The sequence below is a fragment of the Arachis duranensis genome, chromosome 6, assembly GCF_000817695.3.
Source record: "Arachis duranensis cultivar V14167 chromosome 6, aradu.V14167.gnm2.J7QH, whole genome shotgun sequence".
NCBI classification, from domain to species: Eukaryota; Viridiplantae; Streptophyta; class Magnoliopsida; order Fabales; family Fabaceae; genus Arachis; species Arachis duranensis.
The window spans coordinates 80,889,064-80,901,047 of record NC_029777.3 but is presented as its reverse complement, the minus strand read 5'-3'; the positions used below and the strand labels follow the sequence as shown (position 1 = coordinate 80,901,047).

General features: G+C 35.4%; 1 protein-coding gene across 7 annotated transcripts; it reads right to left on the bottom strand.

Moving 5' to 3' along the window:
* Positions 1 to 4,453: 4,453 nt before the first annotated feature.
* LOC107494185 (uncharacterized) lies at positions 4,454 to 10,699 on the bottom strand. Of its 7 annotated transcripts, none has more exons than XR_008010561.1 (10): positions 9,050 to 10,699; positions 8,784 to 8,866; positions 8,212 to 8,573; positions 7,864 to 8,128; positions 7,740 to 7,788; positions 6,839 to 6,868; positions 6,534 to 6,633; positions 6,208 to 6,378; positions 5,896 to 6,108; positions 4,454 to 4,667 (listed from the first exon to the last, which is right to left on the bottom strand). XR_008010561.1 is itself a non-coding variant. In XM_016115219.3 (10 exons), exons 5-10 carry the CDS (start codon positions 7,979 to 7,981, stop codon positions 5,959 to 5,961), a joined length of 618 nt encoding a protein of 205 aa, XP_015970705.1. In that variant the 5' UTR covers positions 7,982 to 8,128; positions 8,212 to 8,271; positions 8,365 to 8,573; positions 8,784 to 8,866; positions 9,050 to 10,695; the 3' UTR covers positions 5,782 to 5,958. The 7 variants fall into 7 exon arrangements, 5 of the variants coding, with proteins under 5 accessions (XP_015970705.1, XP_020980522.1, XP_052118845.1 ...); XR_001593210.3 differs by lacking the exon at positions 4,454 to 4,667 and adding an exon at positions 5,536 to 5,650 and having other exon boundaries at positions 9,050 to 10,698; XM_016115219.3 differs by lacking the exon at positions 4,454 to 4,667 and having other exon boundaries at positions 5,782 to 6,108; positions 8,212 to 8,271; positions 8,365 to 8,573; positions 9,050 to 10,695.
* Between the last annotated feature and the right edge of the window lie 1,285 nt (positions 10,700 to 11,984).

The following is an 11,984-nucleotide window of genomic DNA, read 5'->3' as shown; positions in this document are numbered from 1 at the left end:
GACAGGTAACAAAATTCTAAAAAGGAAAAACACATAAAAATGAAAACACAAATTAAAAAACCTTTATAGCTTTCTTACTTTGCAAAAGGTAAGCATTATTACACAAGATATTTTATCACTATTACAAAAAATATATCTGTTAAATGATGATAACACTAGACATTAAATACTAGTTTGGATTGATTTTTTTTAAATTAAAAAATAATTTTTTAAAAAATAAAATACTTTATTCTATTTAAAACTTGAATACGTCTTTTAAAAAAAATATTTTTATTAAAAAAATAAATTATTTATTTTTTCTAAAAATTAGCAATACTTTACTTTTAGAAAAAGCAAAAGCAAAAGACGTTATTAATATTTAAAAACTCTTTTTAAACATTCTATTCAAATGTAAAATAATTTTTGTTTGTTAAAAAAAATTCTTTTTAAAAAATAAAAAAAATAAGTACTTTTTCAAAATCAAATCCAAAAATCGTCCAACATATAACTTAATACTATAATATATAAAGATTCCGCGTTTGTATAACTACCAAATTTAAAAGATTTGTTTCCTTCTTTGTTTTCCTTCTTTCCGAATTTCATCGTTCTTCTTCTCGCGCGTCTTCCCCTGGTTTTTCGATCGTTCTTTTTCTCTCCTTTCTCATTGGTTTGTTCTTCGTTATTGACGTTAGTTCCTCTCTCTGTAACTCCAGTTTTGTTTTCTTTTCGATTTTCTAGTTTCTGAAATCAAAGTTTGAACTCGTTTTGAAGATAATGGATGATTCAACCTCATATTGTCAGTTGAATCAGGGCGAAGTGGATTATGAATTTGAATCTAACGAAGTTCCTGATGTTTGATTTACATACGATTACTCTGAATTTTGTTGCGGTAATTTGTATAGCATTGTGTAGCTGAATAATTCGTGAACATTGACTGTGAAACTTCACTGTGAACATAAATCTGTGGATTGAATGTAATGTATTAGTTTTGATTGATTGTCTGAAATTTATAGCAGACGCTCGGGTGTAGATCAAAACTTTTTTGGGTGTATTTTTTTGAGAGAGTGGGTGTATTTACAGTTTATGGCTTTTTCTGTTATTTTAGCTGAGTTGTTGTCGTTCGGGTGTATTATATCAGACATGATTGGGTGTGTTTTTAGTTTTTGTGATGGTGTATTCTGCAGCTTGTGTATTTACAGCTTATGGCTTTTATTGTCATTTTAGTTGAGTTGGTGCCGTTCGGGTGTATTATATTAGCAATAATTGCGTGTATTTATAGTTTTTGACATGGTGTATTCTGCAGCCTCTCTCTGTTGTTGATGGCCAGTTTGTTTTGAAGGTTGGAATGACCTTTACCACCCTTGAAGATGCTGGAAAATTTTACAGGAACTACGCCAAGGCTGCAGGTTTTTCTACAAGAGTTCGGAACACAAATAGGAAGGAAAACGAGATTAAGAATCAATTGATTGCATGTAGCAGAAAGGAAAAATGGAACTTTCATAGCAAGGATTCATTTGATAGGAATTGGAATGATTTTCTGCTAAATTTTGGTCTTGTGGACAACAAGTGGCTTTCAGGTAGTGTTGGGTTAAAATCTGCAGTAGAGGTGTAAATTTAATTTTTATCGGGTGTATTCATAGTCTGTGTTTGGATGTATTATGCAGATCTCTATGTAGACCATCATATATGGGTTCCAATCTATCTGGATCACCACTTCTGGGTAGAGATGAAAAGCACACAAAGGAGCGAGAGCACGCATTCATTTTTTAACAAGTTTATTACCCAGAACAGCTCGCTTATTCAATTCGTCAAACAATACGATAATTACCCTAAACCCTAAAATTCAATGATTTGGGTATAGTAGGTTGGGTGGTTTAGGGTTTAGGGTTTAGGGTTTAGGGTTTAGCGTTTTAGGGTTTTAGGGTTTAAGGTTTAGGGTTTTAGGGTTTTAGGTTTTAGGGTTTAGGGTTTAATTTTTAGGGTTTAGGGTTTATGGTTTAGGGGTTTAGGGTTTTGGGTGTAAAATCAACATTTTTTGGGTGTAAAATGCCAGGTTATGGGTGTATATTTGGTTTGATGTTTTCCTTCATATTATAGTACCTGTAAATCAGACATTTTGAATACACCAGAGAGAGTTTAATTATGGAAAAAAATTTACTTATAATTGGATCAAATATATTTACACCATGTGTTCAATTTCTTACTAGAGTATATAACAGTTACATTAATCAGTGACAATATCATTAGAATCTATCTGACAAAATGGACTCAATAACAATGAGGATGGCCTGAACAGTCTTATTGCATCACTTCTCCTCGCTCATATTTCTGAATTTCTCACTCAACAGATGGGTTGCACACTTTAGGTCCTTGATTTGCTGTAAACAAAGAAAAATTAGAGTTAGATATATGTCTATTATGAAAAACTGATTTGATCGAAGACATATATTTGTTTTTATATTTTTTCCAGTTTGGTTTTTACCTTCCATTTTTACTGCAATGAAAAATATACCCATAGATATCAGTCAGATACACCCATAGATCAACCACATACACGCAAACCGATTTTATAAGTATTTAATGAGATCAGTTCAAAATGATGTTCAATTGACTCAAACAACGATAAATATACAAGCTCAAGCAATATACACTCAAAGACAAGCAGTATTAGAACATTTGCAACAGTTGACTATATTAAATTATATGAGTTCAGAAATATACACCCAACAAATTACGCCATATACACCCAACAATCAACCATATACACCCAACACATTACGCCATATACACCCAACAAATTACTCAATATACACACAAAAATTAATTAGAAGAAGAACTAGAACAAGAAGAACAGTAAAAGCTAAAGCAAGATGAACGGTAAAAACTTAGATGAGGCACATACACCCAAACCGATTTCATAAGTATTTAACTAGATCAGTTCAAAATTATGTTCAATTCACTGAAACATGGATAAATATACAAACTCTAGCAATATTACAATGTCAAGCAATACACACCCAAGGACAAACAATATTAGAACAGTTGCAACAGTTGATTATATTACATGATATGGGTTCAGGAATATACACCTAACAAGTTACGCCGTATACACCCAACACATTACACCATATACACCCAACAATCAACCATATACACCCATACAAATTACTCCATATACACCCAATAAATTAAGCAATATACAGCGAAAAATCAGTTACGAGAAGAACTAGAACGAGAAGAACAGCAAAACCTAGAACCACTTTGAAGAACAGTAAAACTTAGAGGAACTTACAAGAAGAGTAAAACCTAGAATAAGAAGAACAGTAAAAACAGTGATATGAGATTTAGAACAAGAAGATCAGTAAAACCTAGAAGAACATAGATGAACAGTAAAACCTAGTTCTTCGATTTCGAAATCGGAAACAGAAATGTGAAAAATATACAAGATGAGTAAAACAATAACGTACCTTGAATAATATTTTGTTGATGGTTTCTGCTATTATTCGCAACGAGAATGTTTCTTCAGTTTGGAATGTTGCTCGAAACTTGAGGATTTGTGTTACTTTGAAGGAAAAGAGGAAGAGTGAGCCATAACGAGCGGTTTTTTCGAAGCGTAATCATTTGAGTGACGCGCGTGGAATTGACGCTCCATTTAAAGGGAGGGAGTGCGCCTGGATTAAACCTGGGTTGGGCCAACTTGTAAGAATTGTATGCGTTATTTGCATGTATGTGTAGCAGGACCCTTATAATATTTAAAAACTTTTTAAAAAAATTTATTCAAATATAAAATAATTTATCTATTAAAAAAATCTTTTTTAAACAAATAAAAAATACTTTTTTTTTTGAAAAACCAATACAAACTGCCCTTAAATCTTTTGTGACAACTTCACATTTTTTCTAAAAGGAAGGGGAGCAATGAAGCACGGTTGAGTTGTCCATGTGAACTTGGGATCACGGTCGGGAAGTCAGTCACGGATTCAATTATAAGGTAGTTCTTGTTCGACATAAATATTTTTGACATTTTTGTAAAAATACTAGATCTTTAAAAGTATAACCAAAAATATTTTTCTCCAAAAAAGGATATTATATTATTATCAAGCCTGTTGAAAGAGAGAGATGGGGAGAAGATTTTTTGTATTGTGTATGTTTAGAACAATAACCAAGGATATACTTTTTACTTTTTAGTGTAATACAGCTATTATAAGCTCAGTATAGTACAAAATAATACTCAGAAACAGCCCTTTTTTTTCCCCAAAGATAAGGAAATTCGAACGTGCAACTTCTTAACTCGGTATAAAAAGAGTATATCATTTGAAATATAACTTATTAGCTACTCAAATATAACTCTTGTTTGATATAATATTTGAGATTTTATATTTAGGTGGATACTACAATAGAAACTTTATAATTATCTTCATGTAAAAAAAATTTTTTTTGGACGATGAATTGTATGATTAGATTTTGATATTATAAAAGTGTTATCTTTGTTTAAAATGTACTAAATAAATAAATCACACTTTTAAACGAAGCATCTTTATAAGAAGATATTTTTGCCATTTTCATCTGAAGAGTTGCTTTATATTTAATCCAACAGCATGTATGATCGCGGTCATAAGGCTGGCCACATAGGCACCGCACAACGCCACTCCTGAGTTAATAAAGCCGAGTCACGGCACAAGTCCAGGTCTCTACAGTCATTACAATATGTGAATAAGGGAAGCATCGATATTTCTTCGTAAAGGAAAAAAAATGGTTAGAACTAACATATATAAAGATAAACTGAATCAGGTTATGAGAAAAGCGTAAAAATGACTTTAACTTCTTCAATTCCTCTCTTTGAATTAAACCCTTCCTAAGCAAAGAAATTTACACAACCCACCAACTTATTCCTGAAAATGGATCTTCTCAAGATAAATTTTCATATGACCTTGTAATGTGAAATCTATTTATCTTTTTATGCCACATGTCTTCTCCATGTCCTACCTTTTAAATCAAGAGTGAAGGTATATGGAACCCCGTAAAACTTTATATAAAATAAAAAAGCAAGATACGAATGGTGGTGACCAATGATGATTTTCATTTGACGAATTTAATAATTTGGATTTTGGACACTAATTAATACTTCATTCATTCCCTTTTTTTTTTATCACTTTGCCTTGAGAAACTTAGAATCACTAATGAAGAGATAGAATAGTAGAATATTTTTCAATACTTTTATAAATTAAAAGCATAATGATACCTCAACAATAAATAATATAAAGAAAAACGAGTGACAAATAATAAGGAGCTGAGGGAATAATATGAAGCCATACAAACACAAGAGATAGAAATCTATTATCTATTGATATTTTGAAAACTTGCGGGAAAAACATTGTATTGTTACGTATAGAAATCTATGTATTTCTTTGAATTTTCTGTTTCTTTTAGTAATTATAGGATAGGATGACTAAATGATTCATTTTTGTTTACTCATTTAGTTGAGACTTATCACCTCATTATCTTGTTACCCACACTTCATCCTACTGTGATTATCGTAAGTAAATACACAGGAAATGGTTTATAGAAATATTTCTTATTTAATCAGGATGAAGGAATGACATAGATCACGAAACTCAGCTTCCGGAGCAAACCCCCTAATACGAACATATTTTAACAAATTCTTTCTCATGACCTGTGAAGAGTACAATGAGACTATCAATTTGCGGACCAAGAACATACACACAGAAAAAGATCAACAGCCCATGGAAAACGAAGCCATTCTCTCTCTCTCTCCCCCCTTTTTTCTTTCTTTGGACTCAGGAATTATGCATAATCAGCCTACTAATCATATATTAACCAATATAATCCATAACTGCTGTAAGTATATTTAACAATACCAGGCCTTTAACAAATATAGCTCGGGAAAACAATTATTACCAACACATCATCCTGCACACTTTGGTCGAGGGCCAGCACAGCACAGACATGCTTGATAAATTCCTAGGATGCATCCCCTCTATGTTGATCACCCACAATTTGAGGAAGGCCAGATGATGTACTTGGGTCATCTTCTGATTTGCTTGCCCTTTTCATGTGAAGAACAATATAACGAAGAATTCGCAAAAGATTGTCCGTGAAGAAAGAGCTGATCTGTAGAATAGAAGGCAAAATAATATAACAACCAATATTTTGAATCAAAATATGAGGCAACTTCAGTCCCTACTCCCCAAAGCTCTGTAATTGTTTCACCTGTTCTTTGATATATTCTATCATTTCTGATTCCAAAGCCTTCGCAGCTCCAATGTTAATCGATGGGGTGCAGGAGTCACCATTCAGCATTGATTCCCTGATTCCTGCTTGCTTTTGTGCATAGCTCCAAGGAATATACAAGAATTGAGAAACAATGACAATGAATTGATCCTACAGGAAGACAGAATATAACTAAACAAATTAGAGATGAAGAATTCTTCAATATTAAAGGCTAACCAATTTGAATTCAATAAATCAATTCTCCATAGTAGCAATGCTTTGCCTTTAGAACTTGTATATTTAAAGTAAGATTCATGGAACGCAACTTGTCTGGATTTTCTTTGGCAAGTACTCAGCAATATTCCAGCTTGATATAATGTCAACTTGAGATTCATCTGATTTTGCTGGTATTCCACCATAGTTATACTACAGGGGGAAAAGAACAATAACTAGGTGATGGTGCTGATTTGAATTAAATAACGAAAGAGTGAAATGATTGCAAGACTGCACAACTACATACACTTCAAATAGCACAAATTTACAATATAATTCACAAGTAATAATTAGATGCATTACCAACAACCAATTGGGGGAGGACTAAACAATTAACAAAAACGCATGATGACGAAACCTGATCCATGAATAGCAATGACCGCCAAAACTGAAACGGTTCCAACTCAATCCATTCAAATAAGTCTCTACAAAATCAGCTAGACATAGTAAGAGCTTGTCGACAATATTGTTGTTCGGTAAAATATTGTAGTTTTTTCACTCTTAAAGAAGTCGACAAAAATCTACCAAAAGTAAATAGGTTTAAATGTGATTATCCCAACATTTTTCAGCCAACATCACAGCGTTAGAACTGGTGCTGCGACAGCAGGAGATTTTTCTCTTGTTTGTGAAGCCGCAGCACCAGAAGTTTCTTTTTGTTTGTGCAGCCGTGATGCCATGGTGCTAGAACCAGCACCTTGATGCCAGATTTTTTGAAGTTTGGATGTGTAATGCCACAAACGTTGGCTGATTATTGGCCGGAGAAAGTTGGCTCCCTAACAGGACTGGGAAGAAAAATAGTTAACTTATGGCTTTTACAAGACAGACCTAGATTGTATAATTCTTAACAAACTGTCACAGTAAGCTTTGGCTGCAGCAAGATCATATTTCCGTGTCTATAATAATCTTTGAGAAGTTTGAAAATACAATTGTTGCACCTAACTTGCGGAACTCTGCCAACAACAGTGCAAAGACTTTTTGCATGATCTATACTACCTACGCAATAAAAAGACATGAGAATAAAGAAAAAATTGGTAAGAAATTTAAACTTAAATATTCAAGTCACAATGAAATGAACTGACAAAAGGACAACAAGCATAAAACCAAAAATAATGGAAACCTATTTTAAAGGTGGGAAAAAGTTGTAACATCTCGGGTTATCCAATTCAATAAACCTTCTTATTTGCCCTATCAAGTTGGCTACAACATTTTGGAAAGATTAAAAATTTTAATATAAAGAGGAAGAAGATGAATGTTGTTACCTTGTGAAGTAGCTGGTGAAGAGCTGGATCGTGAAGTTTTGACTGAGGGCTGCAATATAGGAAGGAATTTAGTAGTTATACGTGTAAAAAAGAGGAGTAGGAGACAAGTAAACACAGTAAAAACCTGCAAAGCCATCAATACAGATGTTGCAATATTGCGTCAGCATGTGTCTTGAGATGTAACTGCATCTGCAAGGCACCGCTGAATCAATTGTTTCAGGACTCCAAAGGCATGTGCACATGAGGCAGCCTCATCAAAGCCACTCTGATCAATAGTGGGATTAGCTCCGGAATTGAATTCATTATCGATTCCTAATAAAGCGCCTCCTTCCATTTCATTAACTTGGTTGCTTTTTAAAAGGGCAGGCATCCACAGCTAGGTGGTGTATCTGTAACATAAAAATATTTATAAACGTCACCAAGTTATATGTACTTCAATCAATTAGTGAACATAACTCTCTTAATATCAAACCTTTAACTCCACAGTAACTTTTCTGTAAGCTCCAGGATATGTAAGAACAGGTTGGTGGACCTATATCCAGATAGCACAGCAGTCAATTTCAAAAAACCAAAATGAGCTCATTAATAAAATAACCACAGCATTAGCAAGGAGAAACTATTGTACAATCTTTCCCAGCAACCCTTTTAAGTAACCACAATTGAAATCTGATCATTATGTCATGGAGAGTGGTTGCTTGATTCATTGTTATGTTTTTTGCAAAACTTGCAGATGCTTCCCCGACAATACAGTAGGTTTAGCAAATTAAAATGAATACAACTGGTTATTATATCATAAACAGCAGTTACTTCATCCTCCCCCCATCTCCCCTCACCCTGCAAAAATTAAAAGAAAAAAAATGTAGTAGTATAGTCATCATTCAAAGCCTCATTCTGGAATGAAAAATAGGTGTCAGAGGTTCTTGGAAACAAGTTTTTTCCTGAATAGTAACAATAAGGATCCCTTAAGATCGCAAGGTTGAATCTGGGAAAAAGTGAAAAGAAAAAACATTAAAGCTTTAACAAGTTAAATATCTATGGACCTACCTCATCAAGAAAACAAGTCTCTTCATCATTAATGCCGCCTATAGCCCTATATCAGGAAGACCGCCATCTGATATCCAAAGTGCCTACATAAGTATGAATAAAAATTTCATAAGACAAATGGCGCTATGCATATACATAAACTTATGAACTTATATTAAGAAATATTTTCTGCAGATTATGCACCACAACGGCATAGTATCTATCATCAACTAAATACTGCAAAGGTTAACTTACTACTCAGTCAATATACAATTTTCTTAACTCACCTGCAAACAGTGTCAACATAAAATGGATTTTCACGCATGCAGATTCCTGCTTCACGGAGTTCTGTGTTAGGGACTTGAGTATTATGGGGTGCTCAAAGTCCCACATCGAGTAGTATGGGATGCTTGATGTTGTAAATAAGGAGAGTGGTTCTTCCCCCTTAACAGCTAGCTTTTAAGGTGTGGTTTCCCACTTTCCTTAGATACTTAACAATGGTATCAGAGCGTGGTTGTCGGCGCCATGGAAAGGGCTACCTATAGGCTGGATTAAGGTGAATACCGAATACTGATAGACCGTAGCAAAGTGGCTACCGTTGGGTCAGTGTCGATAGAGTGAAGCCGCCGTGGACGTTGGCTCTCTAGGGACGGTGTATTGTTAGGGACTTGAGTATTATGGGGTGCTCAAAGTCCCACATCGAGTAGTATGGGATGCTTGATGTTGTAAATAAGGAGAGTGGTTCTTCCCCCTTAACAGCTAGCTTTTAAGGTGTGGTTTCCCACTGAATATTCAAACAGGCTGGAACCTCTTTGAAGATGTCCTCTGCATATCATCCACAGACCGATGGCCAAACGGAGGCTGTTAACAAGTGCTTAGAGACCTATCTCCGCTGCCTCACAGGCTCTAAGCCAAAACAGTGGTCCACTTGGCTGCCTTGGGCCGAATTCTGGTATAATACTACTTATCACGGGTCCATTCGCATGACCCCTTTTCGGGCTTTATACGGGAGGGAGCCGCCTCCATTGTTAAGAGGGGGGCTGGAATCTACTGTAGAAGAAGTTAGACTACTAATGGAAGACCGCAATCAGATGCTCGATGAGTTACAATTTCAGTTGAATAGAGCCCAGAATCGCATGAAGCAAGCTGCTGATAAGAAGAGGAGAGATGTCACTTTTGAAGTAGGAGACTTCGTGTTTTTAAAGATCCAACCATACAGGATGCGGTCTCTTGCCACCAGACCAAATCAGAAGCTCGGCGCCAGATTTTATGGTCCATATGAAGTACTAGAAAAAATTGGTGCAGCAGCTTATAAACTTCGGTTACCAGCCTCTGCAAAGATACATCCTATTTTTCATGTTTCACTACTTAAGAAGAGTTTGGGATCTTCAGTGGAACCCCAAAGCCTGCCTGAGTCTCTCACTGAGGAAGGAGAACTACTAGTGGAACCCGAACAAGTTCTGGACAGTCGTATGAGCAACCAAGGACACCTGGAAGTGCTAATCAAGTGGCAGCATCTTCCCGAATTTGAAAGTACATGGGAGCGGGCCGACAAACTGCAGTTGGCCTTTCCATCTTTCCACCTTGAGGACAAGGTGGCTCTTCATGGGGAGGGTATTGTAACAAACCAGGAGAGATCAAATCAGAATTTAACTCCTTTTAAATTTACTTATAGAAGGAGGGGAAAACACGTGACTGATTGAAATTTCAAAATATTGTTACTCCACATGTTTAGGAAAGTAGTTAGGATATGGATATTATAAATAAGGAAGCTGAAAAGCTTTTAGGTAGGGAATAAGTGGAGTGGTTATTTAGTGGAGAGTTTGGCCTCTCGAATGCCAAGTGAATCTTCTGTTATTATTTGTTCTTTCTTCCTTTTCTAAATAATATTTCCTTGAGAGTATCATCTTGATACCTCAACCTTTCTCTATCCTATCTTCTACCTCTCATCTTCTATTACTCTAATTGCTAATTATCTGCTACTGTACCTCTTGATATTCTGGAGTTACTGATACCAATTGTTAAGGGTTTCCTTACTAACTCCAGAATATCAAGAGGTACAGTAGCAGATAATTAGCAATTAGAGTAATAGAAGATGAGAGGTAGAAGATAGGATAGAGAAAGGTTGAGGTATCAAGATGATACTCTCAAGGAAATATTATTTAGAAAAGGAAGAAAGAACAAACAATAACAGAAGATTCACTTGGCATTCGAGAGGCCAAACTCTCCACTAAATAACCACTCCACTTATTCCCTACCTAAAAGCTTTTCAGCTTCCTTATTTATAATATCCATATCCTAACTACTTTCCTAAACATGTGGAGTAACAATATTTTGAAATTTCAATCAGTCACGTGTTTTCCCCTCCTTCTATAAGTAAATTTAAAAGGAGTTAAATTCTGATTTGATCTCTCCTGGTTTGTTACAATACCCTCCCCATGAAGAGCCACCTTGTCCTCAAGGTGGAAAGATGGAAAGGCCAACTGCAGTTTGTCGGCCCGCTCCCATGTACTTTCAAATTCGGGAAGATGCTGCCACTTGATTAGCACTTCCAGGTGTCCTTGGTTGCTCATACGACTGTCCAGAACTTGTTCGGGTTCCACTAGTAGTTCTCCTTCCTCAGTGAGAGACTCAGGCAGGCTTTGGGGTTCCACTGAAGATCCCAAACTCTTCTTAAGTAGTGAAACATGAAAAATAGGATGTATCTTTGCAGAGGCTGGTAACCGAAGTTTATAAGCTGCTGCACCAATTTTTTCTAGTACTTCATATGGACCATAAAATCTGGCGCCGAGCTTCTGATTTGGTCTGGTGGCAAGAGACCGCATCCTGTATGGTTGGATCTTTAAAAACACGAAGTCTCCTACTTCAAAAGTGACATCTCTCCTCTTCTTATCAGCAGCTTGCTTCATGCGATTCTGGGCTCTATTCAACTGAAATTGTAACTCATCGAGTATCTGATTGCGGTCTTCCATTAGTAGTCTAACTTCCTCTACAGTAGATTCCAGCCAACGATCAAGATGCAGGTCGAAAGGTATCTCATTAGGCGTCTGGACACCTGAAACGAAGTGGTTATTGGGTTATTTTGGTGTGTAGTGATGTATATACACGTACTTAGCTTTCTCTCCGCATAACTCATACTTTTTTTTTATCCTCCTAGAGGTTTATGGAGAGGTAGGATTTTGTTTATGTACATTTTGGGTTTTGGATATGTGTGTATATATA

Bases quoted from the DNA above. Each gene is read 5' to 3' on its own strand.
- LOC107494185 (XM_052262885.1), bottom strand. From the start codon at position 7,981: ATGTGCACATGCCTTTGGAGTCCTGAAACAATTGATTCAGCGGTGCCT. The intron at 7,789-7,863 runs GTTTTTACTGTG...CCTATATTGCAG, and splicing joins CTGTATTGATGGCTTTGCAG to CCCTCAGTCAAAACTTCACG. The intron at 6,634-6,838 runs GTTTCGTCATCA...TTCCCCCTGTAG, and splicing joins CATTGCTATTCATGGATCAG to TATAACTATGGTGGAATACC.